General features: G+C 33.8%; 2 protein-coding genes and 1 non-coding gene across 3 annotated transcripts; all 3 read right to left on the reverse strand.

The window, feature by feature from the left end:
- Positions 1–4142: 4142 nt before the first annotated feature.
- On the reverse strand, positions 4143–7790 carry LOC123209685 (probable serine/threonine-protein kinase PBL5). Its single transcript, XM_044627814.1, has 5 exons — positions 7425–7790; positions 6576–6814; positions 6217–6406; positions 5678–6069; positions 4143–4772 (listed from the first exon to the last, which is right to left on the reverse strand). The coding sequence occupies exons 1-5, from the start codon at positions 7528–7530 to the stop codon at positions 4464–4466; spliced, it is 1236 nt and encodes a 411-aa protein (XP_044483749.1). The 5' UTR covers positions 7531–7790; the 3' UTR covers positions 4143–4463.
- Positions 7791–8491: 701 nt separating this feature from the next.
- TRNAK-CUU lies at positions 8492–8564 on the reverse strand. Its single transcript has one exon. It is a non-coding gene; the product is annotated as a tRNA-Lys (tRNA).
- Positions 8565–11859: 3295 nt separating this feature from the next.
- Positions 11860–13198, reverse strand: LOC123209686 (two-component response regulator-like APRR3). Its single transcript, XM_044627815.1, has 3 exons — positions 12627–13198; positions 12286–12345; positions 11860–12207 (listed from the first exon to the last, which is right to left on the reverse strand). The coding sequence occupies exons 1-2, from the start codon at positions 12922–12924 to the stop codon at positions 12332–12334; spliced, it is 312 nt and encodes a 103-aa protein (XP_044483750.1). The 5' UTR covers positions 12925–13198; the 3' UTR covers positions 11860–12207; positions 12286–12331.
- Positions 13199–14850: the final 1652 nt, after the last annotated feature.

Consider the following 14850-nt stretch of genomic DNA (forward strand, 5'->3'; position numbering starts at 1 on the left):
ATTTGAACATTTTTTTTTATAAAATCTCTCTCTGTGTTTATTATTTTATGGCAATTTGTAAGTGGATGAATTTGATTGAACTAGTACAGGTGATGCAAAATGTAGTGGTTTGGTTTCAGGCGCAGTACTTGAAAGGTGCAGAGGCAGTAAGGACAAAAAGCATCACGAAGTTTAGGCCCCGGTGGGTGAGCATGTTGCTGGCAAAGGAGTTGAGGTAGAAGATACCTGCGGCCACAACTTTATTGAGTTCTTTGATTATTTAGGCCCCATTTAGTTAATTCTCACCGAAAACTGGTACCATTCTTAGCTTACCAAATTGATAGATTTACTTCAGGGAAAAAGATACACAATTGCTGGACTGGTATTGTTTGGGTTTCCATCTAGAACCTTTATTATAGGTTTTTTTTGTTTTAATGAAATTTTATTTAAATCAGATTATCTCTTTATGGTAGAACTAATTATATCAAATAAATAAAATTTTAAGTCTAATGTCTGACTCCATAATTTTTGCACCAGATAAGTTAAGAGTTAATATTTATATATCATTGACTTTAATAAAATTATGTGTATTCACTTTGAATATATATTTAATATATGTTATTATATGATTTTATATTAAAGATAAAATAACATTCAATTATATAATGATACATATAAATGTGTATCTACTTATGTACCTAAAATAGATACACATAATATTGTTCTTTCAAACTTATACTTTAATGTTTGGACATCTCTCATTTAAACTACCAGTCTAGGGGTAACCTTTACTATCCCTGTCACATGAAAACAAATGTTTGCCAAATTGTAGAAACGTAGGTAAGAATATTAATTTGGCAAAGGAATAGAAATAATTGTCACTATCAATAAGAAACTATTGAAAAAAAGGAAAAGCAAATAAAGTAAGTTGTCATTTGATCAAAAGGCTGAGGCTAACATCAATGATTGTCGGGTAATTTGTAAGATTCCCATCTTGTATTGAATGACTAAAGTTCGATTGTACAAACCAAGGAACAATTGATAGGAGGGGAAATGATAGAATTTAAAACCAAGTTTTTCTTCTATCAATGTAAGGTGATCGATGCCCAAAACAATAAAGAGAGGTGACTGAATAATCGAGTGACCACAATGGAACAATCATTCCAGCAACAGAACGCTTGTTTTAGGTTCAATTCATGGTTGTCCTATTTGGCGTTGCTTGTTTAGAATGGAACGGTCTCGTTTTGCTTGCTTGTTCATCATTCTGCCCAAATTGATGTACCTAGAACAACCTCTGGAACAACTCCTAGAGACTACTAGAAAGTCTGTTCCTAACTTGGAATGTCTCTTCCACAATTCCTACATCATCCTCCCCTACTAGAAAAAAGACTCATCCTCAAATTTGAATCAGCCCCATAATCACCATTCATGTCGGTTAGCACAATCTTATAAGCATTGTCATTGATGTAAGCTAACACTTTGAGCGAACCATCAGCTTTGGATGCCAACTTCCAAAATCTTCCTGTTGGAATACGCTCTTTGTGAAAGTGTATCCATATAAGATCCCCTGGCCTGAAAATGACTTGCTTGTGATGTTTGCAAGAAATCCTAGCTCAATTGAGGGCTGACTAAATTGTGCTCACACATTATGATCATAACGAATTCTTATCATTTATACTATAGATAATATTGCTCTGAGAGATAAACAGGCAAAATCAATAAAAATGCTATTGCTGGCAAGTTGGGGAGCTCTTATAGCCGCCCTCTGTATTCTACCAGATGTCTCAACTTTTCCACCAGACCTCTCAGAAAACGTTCACTTGAAGATCTTGAAGTTCAGGATCCACAACTTTATCTTCTTTCTCGACATCAGTTGCAAAGATTGGAGCATCAAGTTCAGGCGGGTTCTGAAAGTGAGTTTAAATAATTTTAAGTTTCAAATTGATTGCCTTACTGAAGCTAATTCAAAAAGCAAATTTCTGATATCTATTTCTACTTGTACGTTTAGGAGGAGTTGGTGATGTTACCATACAGCGAACTAGTGCCCAGTTCACACCCTTGAAAAAAGGGTGCTTCTTAATTTCATTTGCTCCTTCACGTGAAGCTAATCTGTTTTTGGGATCTCTGTGCAACAGCCTGTACATCAGCTACTTTGGATGGAGACTTACCTGCATCAAGACAAAACGTGAACCAGTCTATACCAGGCAGCTGTTATTATAATTTTGGCCACTAAACGTTTTCTTCAGTGCCACTAAACAGTTAACAAATAGCACAAGTGCAAATGATAATCACATACTACTAAAAATTGCTAATGAAGACAAGTCTTGAGCAGGGTCATATATATAAAGCATAGTGGAAACCAACAAGGAGTTCCTGACAAAGGCGGCAAGCCGAGAATTTTAATGGAAAACATGTGTTTTTAAGTGGCTTACACAGCTAGTTTATGCTCACATTTCTCTGAATGCAGTTTTAATGAACATTGTTTTACTTCTGCTTCATGACACCAACAACATGAAAGTATTGCATGCCAGTTTTCATAAGGTGTATTAGATGACTGAAAGAAACATTTGACGATAAAATATCTTACCGGTGTACTTACTGGAAATTTAAGATCCTTGTGAAGAATATTTGCAAATGTTTTTTGTCTTGTCTTTCCTCTAAATGCTGTGTATCCATATAACATCTCAAACAGAAGAATTCCTGAAAAATAAACAAGTATTAATTAATTGTAGCCAGGTCCGTAACAGAATATCAAGTAGAAAGGCATGGTTCCCAAGAACAGAGGTGCACTAACATTATTGCAGCTTTTGAAAAGAGGTGCACCCATACGCTTGAGCCCATATCAAACTTCTGAAGTTCTTGGATTGAATGAAGCAATGGAAAATATGGCCAAACACTGGCACGATGTACAAGATGAAGTGCAGCAAAAGTTACAGCAAGCGAATGCTAAGTACAAGAAAGTAGATGATTTACATAGTAGAAAACTAGTATACACAATCGGAGATAAGGTAATGTTGCTCATGCGAAAGGAAAGTTTTTCAACTGGAACATACAATAAGTTGCAACCTAAGAAATATTTGTCAGACACGATAAATATTTCTAAAATATTTAATATTGTGGATATCTATCTTTTTCATTTAATAGAGTAATCATTGTATCAAAACGTTCAAAGTAACTCAAGGTCGAGTTCCTCTCAAGTGGGAGGGAATGACATAGAAGTTAAAGTCAATTAGGCTTGCTATTCCTATTAAATTACAGATTCCAATTTAGGCAATAGGTTTCATATTTCAATTTGATCAAGGATTCCAATTTTTTCTCCAGTCCTACTATCATTAGAAGAATTATTTTTCCTATTAGGGAATCTAATTCTATGGTTAGACTTGTACCCTATAAAAAGGCTCATCGTGATTCATTATTATTCATTCCATCTGTGCTTCTTCTCAGAAAAGTAACAGTTTTTTGAGGTTTCGCAGTTGGGCTTCCTTCAATAGTTAGGCCAATTAACGACTTTAAGCGGGGAAGTTAGTGCAGCAGACTGATACGCACGTTTACTTTGGCCGTTATATGGGGTTTTTTTTTTTTTAAATAATTTTTACCATTTGACATCTCTGTTTCCTATGTTTAATCCAGTGATTTATGGAATAAGAATAGAAGAATTTTTCCTGGAAATAGACGATGGACGTATTTGAGAAATAATCTGCTATATTTGAAATTTTGCTGAGATGAAATTCAATGGAGGCTTTTTAGAAATGCTGCCTCTGCACGAGCTTGTAATCAATGCTTCGTTTTCACAATTAGCCTAACTGCCTAACAAATAGAAATAATTATTACTTTAATTAAGCATTCAGAGAAATAATTTACAGGTTTCTGCAACAACATTCTACCCTACACGGCTATAATATTTTTCTGCAGAACGAAAATTTGAGAGTGAAGTTTCTAAAATGGAGAAATTGTAAGACTTTGCAGTTCCGAAAGAGACTTCGTAAGTCACAATAACGCAAATTGTAGCCTATATGGACTTCAAGATGCATTGGCTGTATTTTCAAGGTAAGTTTCCCACTAAAACACTCATATTGAAGGATATTATGCTAGGGAAATTTGAGAAAACATGAATATTATACGACTAATATAAAGCTTTGAAATGATCTAGAGAAGAGAACCAATTCTGTGAATAGTAAAGCTAAACTATCATTTATGGGAAAATGTTTCAGCAGAGAGGCACCTCTGGAATAACGAATACAGTGAATAGTGCTAAACTACCATTTATGGCAAAATGGTTCTGCAGAGAGGCATCTCTAGAATAAGAACCTCAGATAGCTCACATGTACAACAGAGATGGAAGAGAGAATGACAAATCTCCTGTATGCGAGTAACACCTCTTATCTTCTGATAGAACAAAATTTGCGACAAGGCCATACTGCCTCTATAAAAACAGTAAAGAAAGGTATAGAGCATTTTATTCCTGATTTTGGCTTTCTTCTGGCCTAGTTGCTGCTGGGAGACTCATTGCCATCTTTTTTTGGATCAGCATTTTCCCTGATTTCTTGACCAAGACAAGGCGGGTTCCTTCGGCCACTTCTGGCTGGAGGGTTTTGGGGATCATATAGCTGGGATGCGAGATAATTCAGAGCCATTACAACATCAGCTATGTCAGGCCGCATGTTAGGCTGCTCCTGAACGCACATAGCAGCAATGGCAAGAGCTTGGTACAAACCTCTCACAGGATACTGACCTTCAAGCAATGGATCAACCATTTTGGAAAAGTTCTTCCGGTCTTTGAACATGGGTCGAGCCTGCACATAAAACAGATTATTAAAAATATGAATTACTAGACAAACCACACAGGCTACTTATATTTATAAATTCTACATGGCTAGATGTCAATGCCTTCCTCAGTTGTTAACAATTAGAATCATAGAGAAAAGTAACTCAAGAGTAAGCTGGTTCCAACAAGATTAAGAAATCCACTTCTATAACAATTACAATTCAAAAAAGTATTGTGATCAAACATAAAATGATGGGGTAAAATAAACCAGTGAAGACAATGCAATATACTGCAGACAGAAAGTACATCAGAGAGTGTTGCCTACTATGGCAGGAGATTTGACAGGCTGCAAGCGGCTGTAGGAACATGGTAGAAGAGCAAATCACATCTTCTAAACACTGGAACAAAACCAGAGGTGGTCAACTGCAAATGGAAGCTAACTTCCTCATCAAAGATTTGAAAAGGAAAAACCCTAATAGAAGCGAACTTGGAATATATAGGCAAAAGTTCACTTGTCAATACCATATATCCCATATTAAATTAGTTTTTCTACAAGGAAAATTTATTATGTATTGGATTTGCACATATTCATTTAATAAGAAGAAAGAACTTAAACTGACACTTGTACACGCCTTATTACGCCTTGATCCTTGTTGTGTTTGCATCAACAGATAGTGAACTCTACAAAATTATGATAAAAGTTCTAAATATCTTGCCTGTGTTGCAAACCATATGGCCAATGTTTATTGATAAGCTTAAATAAGAGAAAATTATTTTGAAAATAAGCAATGCACACAGAAAACAGTTCAAAATATTTTCTGTAATTACTAATTCATAACACATGAAATTTATCAAGGACAACTAGAACCTCAGAATTAATTCAAACAGATATGCAGATATAAACTAGAAACAGTGAAACTATAATCATCTTACCCATGCAACCAGATTTAGCTCCTTTCTATCTTTTGTTTGATCAATTGCTCTCCGACCAGTGATGAGCTCCAAAAGGACAACGCCAAAGCTGTAAATATCCGATTTAAATGTCAGCTGACCAGTCATTGCATAATCTGGTGCACAATACCCATACGTGCCCATAACCCTAGTGGATACATGTGTCTTATCCCCACTAGGACCCACTTTAGCTAAGCCAAAATCGGATAACTTGGGGTGATACCCCTCACCAAGCAATATGTTAGAACATTTCAGATCACGGTATATAACTGGGGGCTTCATTTTGTTGTGCAAATATTCCAAGCCCCTTGCTGCACCAGCTGCTATTTTCATCCTTGTATTCCAATCAAGTGGTTTTCTATCGGATCCAATATCTGTTAAAAAAAAGAAATTGATGAACAAATGTGATTAAAGAAGCGCATAATATAATTGATAAAACTAGCACCAAAAAAAAAAAATGACACTGTGCTATGAGCTATTGTTGGAACAGTAACTAAATATTGGTTGAAGAAATTACATACCCAATAAATGTTTTTCCAAAGAGCCTAAGGGCATGTACTCATAAACTAATAGTCTCTGATCACCTTCAGCACAAAAGCCAATCAATTTTACAAGATTTGGGTGGTCTGCTAAGCTTAATGTCAATACCTCAACAACAAATTCCCTTATCCCTTGCCCTCCACTTCGATCAAGTTGCTTGATAGCGACAACCTAAAACAAAATAACAACACCTAAACAAAAAATCCAACATTTAAAAGTACAATACTTTTCTACACCTGTTGCAGTTCTATTGAGTGTTGTAGTTTTCCTAAGTTAGACTACAAACAACACATATAGTTCATTTTCCAATAATGTCAAGAATCAAGCGAATTTAACCAACCTGGTTGATTTTATCCAAGTGCCCCTTGTAAACTTTGCCAAAACCTCCTTCACCCAAAAAACAATCTGACCTAAAATTACTAGTTGCAGCCGAAAGTTCATCAAATGTAAATGTTTCTGCCCTCTTGCCACAGTTTGTATCATCTTTCAAATTTAAGTTCTTTACATCTATAGACAATTGGTCATCCCTTGAAATCTCCTCTTTCTTTACAGGATCGTTTGAAGCAACTCTTGATGTATCTATAATACATACACAGAAAAAACACAACGAACTACATGAGAGACAACAAAGAAAAAGACACCGAGAAAAGTTATCTGTTGAGTTCAAGCCAAAAAAAAAAAAAATCATTGATAGCAGATAAAGAACAAACAAGGACAAGGTCAAAACGCTTAGCACAGATTTTGGATCATGTATTGGATTTTCCCCATCTCATGCAAACTAGCAAAAACAACCAAAAGAAAAAGTAGATTAAAATGTATACATTTGATAACAAAATTAAACAATTTTTTCCTGATCAATGCTTAGGATGTAATAAAGTTCATATTAATGAAACTATCTTATCATAATTTTTTAAAGGGAAAAAAATACCATTTCATGATCATAAAAAAAAAAAAAAAAGCTCAGCGCCAGAAGATTGGAAATAAAAACTAATTTCAAAAATCAATATTTCCTTGACCAAATCAAATTCAATATCAAACACAATGCTCATAAAACAACCCCACACGAAGTTTATTTGAAAGAGAAAGAGAAAGAACCAAAACCATCATGATCAAAGAAACACAATGCGTTTCATTTATTTCAAAACCAAAACTTTTTTATAAAAAAAAAAGGAATGAAGCGGCTTCATACCTGAAGTGGTTTGCCTTTGATCACCTTGTTTAGAATTCTTCTTGTTATCGTTGACAGTGATATTATCATCCTTGATTGATTTCCCACCGCAACGAAAACAACCCATAATACAACAAAAGTTCTCTCTTATTTTTCTTCTCTTCACGGCAGAAACTGAAAATTTGCAACCTTTTTTGCAGCTAAATGCGAAAAGGAAACACAACCCACTTCAGAAACCAGGCCAACAAGCCAAAAAAGCAAGTAAAATCAGGAAAATAAAAACGGGGGGAGAGAGAGAGAGAGAGAGACAAAGATTGCTGGCTGAACATATACACTATTTTGGGCAATTTTCTCTCCCTTAAATTTTTGTGGGTAATATTCTTACGATTCGCTTTAAGAAACTGGTTCAGGTTTTATGGAAATGTTTCCACGTAATCTAACAGTTATAAGGTATTTACGCAGCTACAAAGTGGAAGCTTCAACCAATTACAACCTGCCAACAGAGATTTAAGGGTAGTTTACTCCGATTAAGTTTTGCCTTCGTGTGATAATCACAACTGTTCTAAATACGTGGCGAGTAATCATTGGTTAACAGTGCTTGGTGGGGTAGTTGGTGCTGCAAAATTTCTTTGTCCTTTTTCTAGAAGCTATTGCAATTTATTTCTTCTCTTTGTCGTGTATTACCCGCCGGTGACGTATGCAGCTAACAGACAGCATTTACCACCGTCGATTTTCTGCGAGAAGGTCAACGCGGTGAAAGTTATATTTCCAGCGGGACCCATATCGATGCTTACGTTTGAAGTGGGACCCAATAACTGACCCTACGCGTTTTCACATTTAAGTTCTCGAACGGTGATCCACGCGCGCAACTCCTCCACCTTAATGAGATAATAAAGGTGATCCAATATAATGATGACACTTGTTAGTTCTCGGGTGATTAAAAAAGCAGCTGATCGCCGCTCTGAAGTAAATTAAGGCGTTGAATTTTGACCGCCTAATTTATGATTTTTATCAGTATCGTTTGGGTTCTTTTTATTATTGTATTTTTAGGTTCAGAAACACAAAAAAGTTTGAAAGAAAACAGCCATCGCCCACCGTGGGGCTCGAACCCACGACCACAAGGTTAAGAGCCTTGCGCTCTACCGACTGAGCTAGACGGGCTCGCTGGGATTCAAAGCTTTTTATATTGTAATAAAATAAAACAGCATTATTCTCTCAATGGCAAAATGAAAAATCAATGCTTTTTTTTTAAGACCACTGTTAGTTAAGATTCAAAACTTTTTCTTCTAATGGAAGATTTTATTCATATTAATTAGATATAGATAAATTTAATATATAATAACTAAATTTATAATTATTATATTAAATAAATCAAGATTTTATAAATATGACAAAGATTTAAACTCAATTTTAAAAGAAAAAAATTTATAATTTTACCAATTTTGTTACCTATTTAATCAAATCAATAATTTTTTTAATTAAAAGTACAATTAAATCATCGAGATTCTCATTTCATCATTCAACCTAATAAAGTAAATAATTTTCTAATGAATTATTAAACATTATTTGGGTACATTTATAATTTCCTTTTATTGACATGCCCTGCATTGCCTTTTCACCTAAACATAAAAAAGCCAACTAAATTTTTACTTTTCATGCCAATTATTGCAAATGAATCAACATGTCTATCATTAGCTTCGAGTTTGCTTCAAATGCCCATCATTCACTTCCCAACAAGCAAAGAAAAATTCAAGCTTAATTTATACCTTAGTATTTCCTTCACTAATCATACATACATACATACATACATACATATATACATACATACATACACACACACACACACACACACACACATATATATATATATATATATATATATATATGAAAAATCAATAATTTAAAATGCTTCCCATAAAATGGATTAACTCTATTAAAAATTATAAGTAACTTTTTAATATGTGGGTTTGGTATGCTTTTTATTTACAATTTCACAAGGATTTATATCTTGAATTAAATGAGATTTTATTTTTAATATAAAGTTGTTTGTTTGTGATAGTGAATGAGACACTTTGCAAATATATTAGCAGAGATGAGTGATGGGCGGCATTTTTTTTTTTTTTAAGTTTTCAAGAGATTAAAATTAAAAGATAACGATGATGATCAGCTCAGAGACGTGTTATATCTTGATAAGACCAAATGAAAGTATGCACGTGTCCTCTGATTTGGATCATTTTTCGATCTTAATCAAGATTAAGTTAATTTAAACTGCGCAATTAATGACTTTTCTGTCCAAGATGGATGGTGACTCATGGGCTTGACAATACCGTCCCTCAAGTTTGGCCGAAATAATTTAGTCCTCGGGAAGTTTTTAGTAACATTACGGCTCAGGACAGAATATTCTCTGCCTAATAGTGAATTGTATTTTCCTAAGCAAGTTTGGACCTAAAATACTTTATTTTTTAAAATTAAAAAAAATATGAAAAAGAAAAATAAACTTTCACTGTCAATTATGGTGGCATCAAGCTCAGGAGGAGAAGGGAGCAACGGAAGAGCGAATTCCAACGTGGTCGCTTGTTCACCAATTTAAACAAGCTTCTTCTTCTCAAAATTGTTATTATCCTAAAAATATATATATGTCTAATAAATCCATGTTAATATTAACTTAGTATATTGAGGAAGCCCACTCAAGGTTCCATATTGATGGACACATAATTATTCGGTAACAATAAAATTATATATACATGTTTTATATACATAAATAGATATATATTTTATGTATATATCATTAAGTAATTAAATAATTTTAAATTAAAAATAAAATAATATTAAATTATATAATAATTTGTATATCAAAAATTAGATACGTATAATATTATTCATTGGATAAATGGTTGTGCTGCGTGTTTATTACTAATTTGAGTCAAGTGCATGTTTTGTTTCTCCTCCACAAATCACAAAAAGTCCAGAATCAATTAAACAAAACTCACTAGAGAAAATGCCCAAATGGCAAAAACAAGAAAAAGGAGTTGGACAGTGGCTTCCAACTACTGGTGAAAGGACCTTGCAATAAACCCTAATGCCCTTTAGCTCATTATGAACTGTCTTCTTCATCTGTTTTAATTGGGTTGGCTGATGGCTCATACGCGGCACAGTAGTTGACTCACCACAACCACAACAAATCTTCAAAAAGGTAATCTTAAATTTGTAACTACTAACAGCAAATTTTCCTGTTTGAGAGTTGACTTTCTTTAAATGCACATTGTTCTCAGTTGAAACAGGAGGCCAAAGTGGGATTTTTTTTCTATGAACTCTTCCTTAGCTGCATTGTTCATTGGGATCGAACAAGTCAAACTTTAGATATAAGAGTTGATTTTATAATCATTATATCAGATAAATAAAAAATTTAATTTTCAAATATAGTCAAGATTCTAACTTATTTCATCCTATAATAAACCCCTTTCATCCTCTTCAAGCAACTCTTTTCAAGCGGCGAATGGGCATTTTCACTAGACTGGGTTGTAGAAATTGAGTGAGAGTAGGTGAAGAAGTTGCTTCAGAATCATAAGACAAGACAAGACAGAAAGTAGTGTGATGTTATGATTTCTTTTGATTTTAACATAAAAAATAAAAGAAAACTGCTGGGGATGGAACTCATCAGAATTATCAAGGGTTGAAATAGGGGCCACATGGGTTGTCTTATTCATATGTGTAAAACAGCAAGGCTTGCTCCATTGCAACATGATTTGAATGAAATATCAAAACAAGTACTCGCAGAAATCAAAAGCTGCCTTGCCCCTTTTACTTGCTTTCACTAGAGATACTTACTGTCTTTCATATATTTTCACTACCATGTAACAACATAAGGAAAGCTACAATTCATAATTTCATATACAACAGAGTCAATTAGAGAAGACATTTAGTTTCCCTATGATGATTCTTTTTGTACATTTTAGTGCCACCGAATTCCATTCAAAAGTTTATGATGTAGGCCGTGAATTCATATCATATATGTTCAGATTTTTTTGAGTTAACGTTTTGTTTATTTAAAAATTGTCATTTTTGTGATGTCTTTAATAAAGTTGACAATACTGTTAACCATAATCTGACTTTTCCTTCCTTTTTTTTTTCTCTAGTATTATTTCCTTAAAAACATTCTAGTGGCAAGGGTCCACCTATGCATTCTTTTGAAGAAAAAAATGAAGCCCTTGTCGAGAAAGTTCATTAGATAGTGAGGCCCATGAAAAGAAAAACCATGCTTCAGAAGAACTCGAAATAGCCTATATTTCGGCACACTGAAATGAATAATCGGGTATTCAATGGGTTGTTATCCCACACTGATATTGACACCATCAACAACACAATTAAATGATGTCTAGCGAAAAACAGAAAGCTGCAAATTCTTTGGCAGAAAATAGAAAAAATAATTTCTTCCACAGCAAGGAACACATTTATTGCATAGAGATTGTACAATTCAAGGGGTGATCTCTTCTCCCTTCTCCTACAAGTTGTTGATCTTGAAAGGTTTATAAAAATAACTTAAAATATAAAATATCTTCACAAAGGTTTCAAATTGAATTTCTTAAACTGTACCTAAAATCTTATCTAGCAAATACTGTGACAAAAACTTTCCCTACATGAATAGTTAATGTTATCTAATGTACACAAATTGACATGCACTATCAGGGATATGGGGTAGATTTAGAGGCCCGCATCAATGCTTGTGTCATATAAGGTTACCTCTGGAATTTCTTTTGAGGTAAGGATGTTGCTCGAACAATCTTTTACCTCCTTCGCATCAAACCTAAAACAATAAAACAATAAGGACCTAGCTGATATGAACTATTATTAACCATGTGCAACTTGGTAGTCGGTATCATACAGTGTTTGTTGAACAAATTGTCCCCTGACATGAGGCCGTTGTTCTGCTATGATATCGGACCTGAAAAACAGCACAGAAGGAAAAACTGGTTCCGTAATACTATTAAGTTACAAAAGAACCACCAGAAAATGAAAAGGCAGTATTAAGTAACAACTGAAAATATTTAAATCCTAAAGTCTAAGCAAGATTTGAAGGATGCATTTTTTAACATTGTATCAGTCGATGTATAATTTATGACAACCAGCCAATTCATTTGGGTACACAGGATCAAAATAAAACAACCTTGAACAAAAATTATGTGAAAATAAAATCTATATCTAATGGAAAGACAGAGTACTAACCTTCATAACTGCAATTCCGTAGCAAAGCACTGACAACATGGCGAGTTGAATCATCATTTTCCACTAGAAGAACCTTCAACGACCTAATAGGCAAGAACCTCTCCCAACAAATCACAGAACGTTGAGGAGCATGTTGTTGTGATATCTGGAACCCATTAGGGACCTTAATTGTCCCTACAGGTCTATTATTTGTGTCTGTAGCTACACCATCGACTCTCAGCTCATCTTCTTTGCATGATCCCAGGCCATGGCCTTCACCAGCCACTCCATTCCTGACTTCTTTTTGCTCACAACACATGGCTGATTAGGTCACCAGCCCTTTTATCCTAACACCATAAATTAGCAGAAGACAATGCACCTATGAGATACGCTCTTTCATCTATTATAATACTTTACATTCCTTAAATTAAGCTCTACAAACACAAATAATCAGCACAATCTCACTCCAAAAAATGTCTAGTAAGAAGACACCACAAGAGAAATTGCAAAACTCATCTTAAGTCTACAAAAAATGACAATATCATCTTAAATCCACTCACATTTTATATATAGACACCAAATTATATACATATTTCTAATTGATGCATAACACCATGCATGAGCAAGAAATCCAAAAAGGATGAGCTAGAAAATACTGTTCACTCCAAATTGCACTATTCTACAAATTCTTCAAATTAGACCCAAAATACAATTCCAATGCAGCAAAGCTTCATATACAAGTATTTATAACACATTAAATTATCATATCATCAAATGTTATAGAAATATTGATCAAGGCAAGGCAATCAAAAATGGAAGAAAACGGCAGTGGCAATTTTGTAATTTTCTATGTAACTCTTTATCAAAACAAGGAAAACAATATACATACTAAAATAGCACCAAATTGGAACATAAGCATAACCAAGGCATAAAAGATAAATCCACCAATCTTAGACATTCACCACCACTCCTTAAATACAAGAGAATAGATAAAGGAATTGAAAAGAATAAAAGTTTCAAGTTTTTGCACTAAAAATGACAAAGTTTCCAAAAGTCCTTTACATTGGAATGTCTAGTCTTTATATAGAATGGGCTTGGAGGCAATGCTAGCATAATTTCAACAAAAAAAAATCATTTAGATGAACTAAAAAAAATTTCTCAAATTAATCTAAGTCATTCACTCCTTAATCGAGTCATTCCTTATTAATTTGCATGGAGACAAAAGTGATTGTCTTTTCCCTTAAATCTATGGACTATATCCCCTAACTTTGGCAACTAATTCCCACTTGGCTCAAGAGTAACTAAATTTAGAGGCTTTATTTCAACTTCTGTGGGCCAAGGAAGTGGCTTATTCACTTGAGTCTTGAACTTATTCAAGAAGGCTATTTCCAAAAGAGAGATTGGGCTTGTTTAAGGCTTGAACTCCAACTTTCATGGATCCTTGGCTCATTAGGAGGCTTGTGGCTTGCTTGTAACCCAAATTTGGAGAGGGAACTGGATATGCATCACTAATGCTACAGGATTATCAACTTATGATAACAGTGAAAGAAATTCAGATACAAACCAAAAGCAAAAAACTTTCATGTACAAATTCTCAAGTAAAAAAGAAAAAAAAAAATCTACAAACATAGTCTGCAAGTGAAATCACATCATACATACAATTATTTACTCGAGCACAGCTTAAATTCTGATACATTACTCCCCTATACGGAGGAGCAAAACAGGGGAAATTAAGAAACAACCTATAATAAGCCCATCAACTAGCAAACAACAATCTAATATGTTGTATTATAATACAGAGAAGAATCTCAAAAAGTTAAATGTTAATAGAGAACTGTTTTTCCTAATCAGAAAACAGATGAAACAAAAATAAGAAATTCAAAAAATAATAATAAACTCAACTCAACTAAACCAACATCCATCTCCTCAAAATTGTTCCTTTTTCTTGACCTTCCTCAGCTTCCAAGTAGTGCATTAAATTTAAAACGACAGTAAATCAAAAAAAAAAAACTATTATAATAATAATAATAAATGAACATTATTTTTTCATCATAAAGAAAGAAATATGAAACGAAACCTACAGAGAATACTAGCAAGTCTTCATCAGCTTCACATGGTGAATATTGTTAACTTTAAATCAAAGATTTTTTTTTTTTTTTTACTTTTTTTTTTTTAAATGGTGCTAATTGCAGAAAAAGCTTGACTGTCAGAAAAATGGTGGAGCAAAGCTACAAAAGTTTTTAGA

This window comes from Mangifera indica, chromosome 2 (genome assembly GCF_011075055.1).
Source record: "Mangifera indica cultivar Alphonso chromosome 2, CATAS_Mindica_2.1, whole genome shotgun sequence".
Taxonomy (NCBI): domain Eukaryota; kingdom Viridiplantae; phylum Streptophyta; class Magnoliopsida; order Sapindales; family Anacardiaceae; genus Mangifera; species Mangifera indica.

Excerpts from the sequence above, each read along its gene's own strand:
- LOC123209685 (XM_044627814.1), bottom strand. The coding sequence starts at position 7,530 with ATGGGTTGTTTTCGTTGCGGTGGGAAATCAATCAAGGATGATAATATC. Across the intron at positions 6,815-7,424 it reads TCAAAGGCAAACCACTTCAG|ATACATCAAGAGTTGCTTCA; the intron begins GTATGAAGCCGC and ends TATGTATTATAG. Across the intron at positions 4,773-5,677 it reads AGCTAAATCTGGTTGCATGG|GCTCGACCCATGTTCAAAGA; the intron begins GTAAGATGATTA and ends TTTTATGTGCAG.
- LOC123209686 (XM_044627815.1), bottom strand. The coding sequence starts at position 12,924 with ATGTGTTGTGAGCAAAAAGAAGTCAGGAATGGAGTGGCTGGTGAAGGC.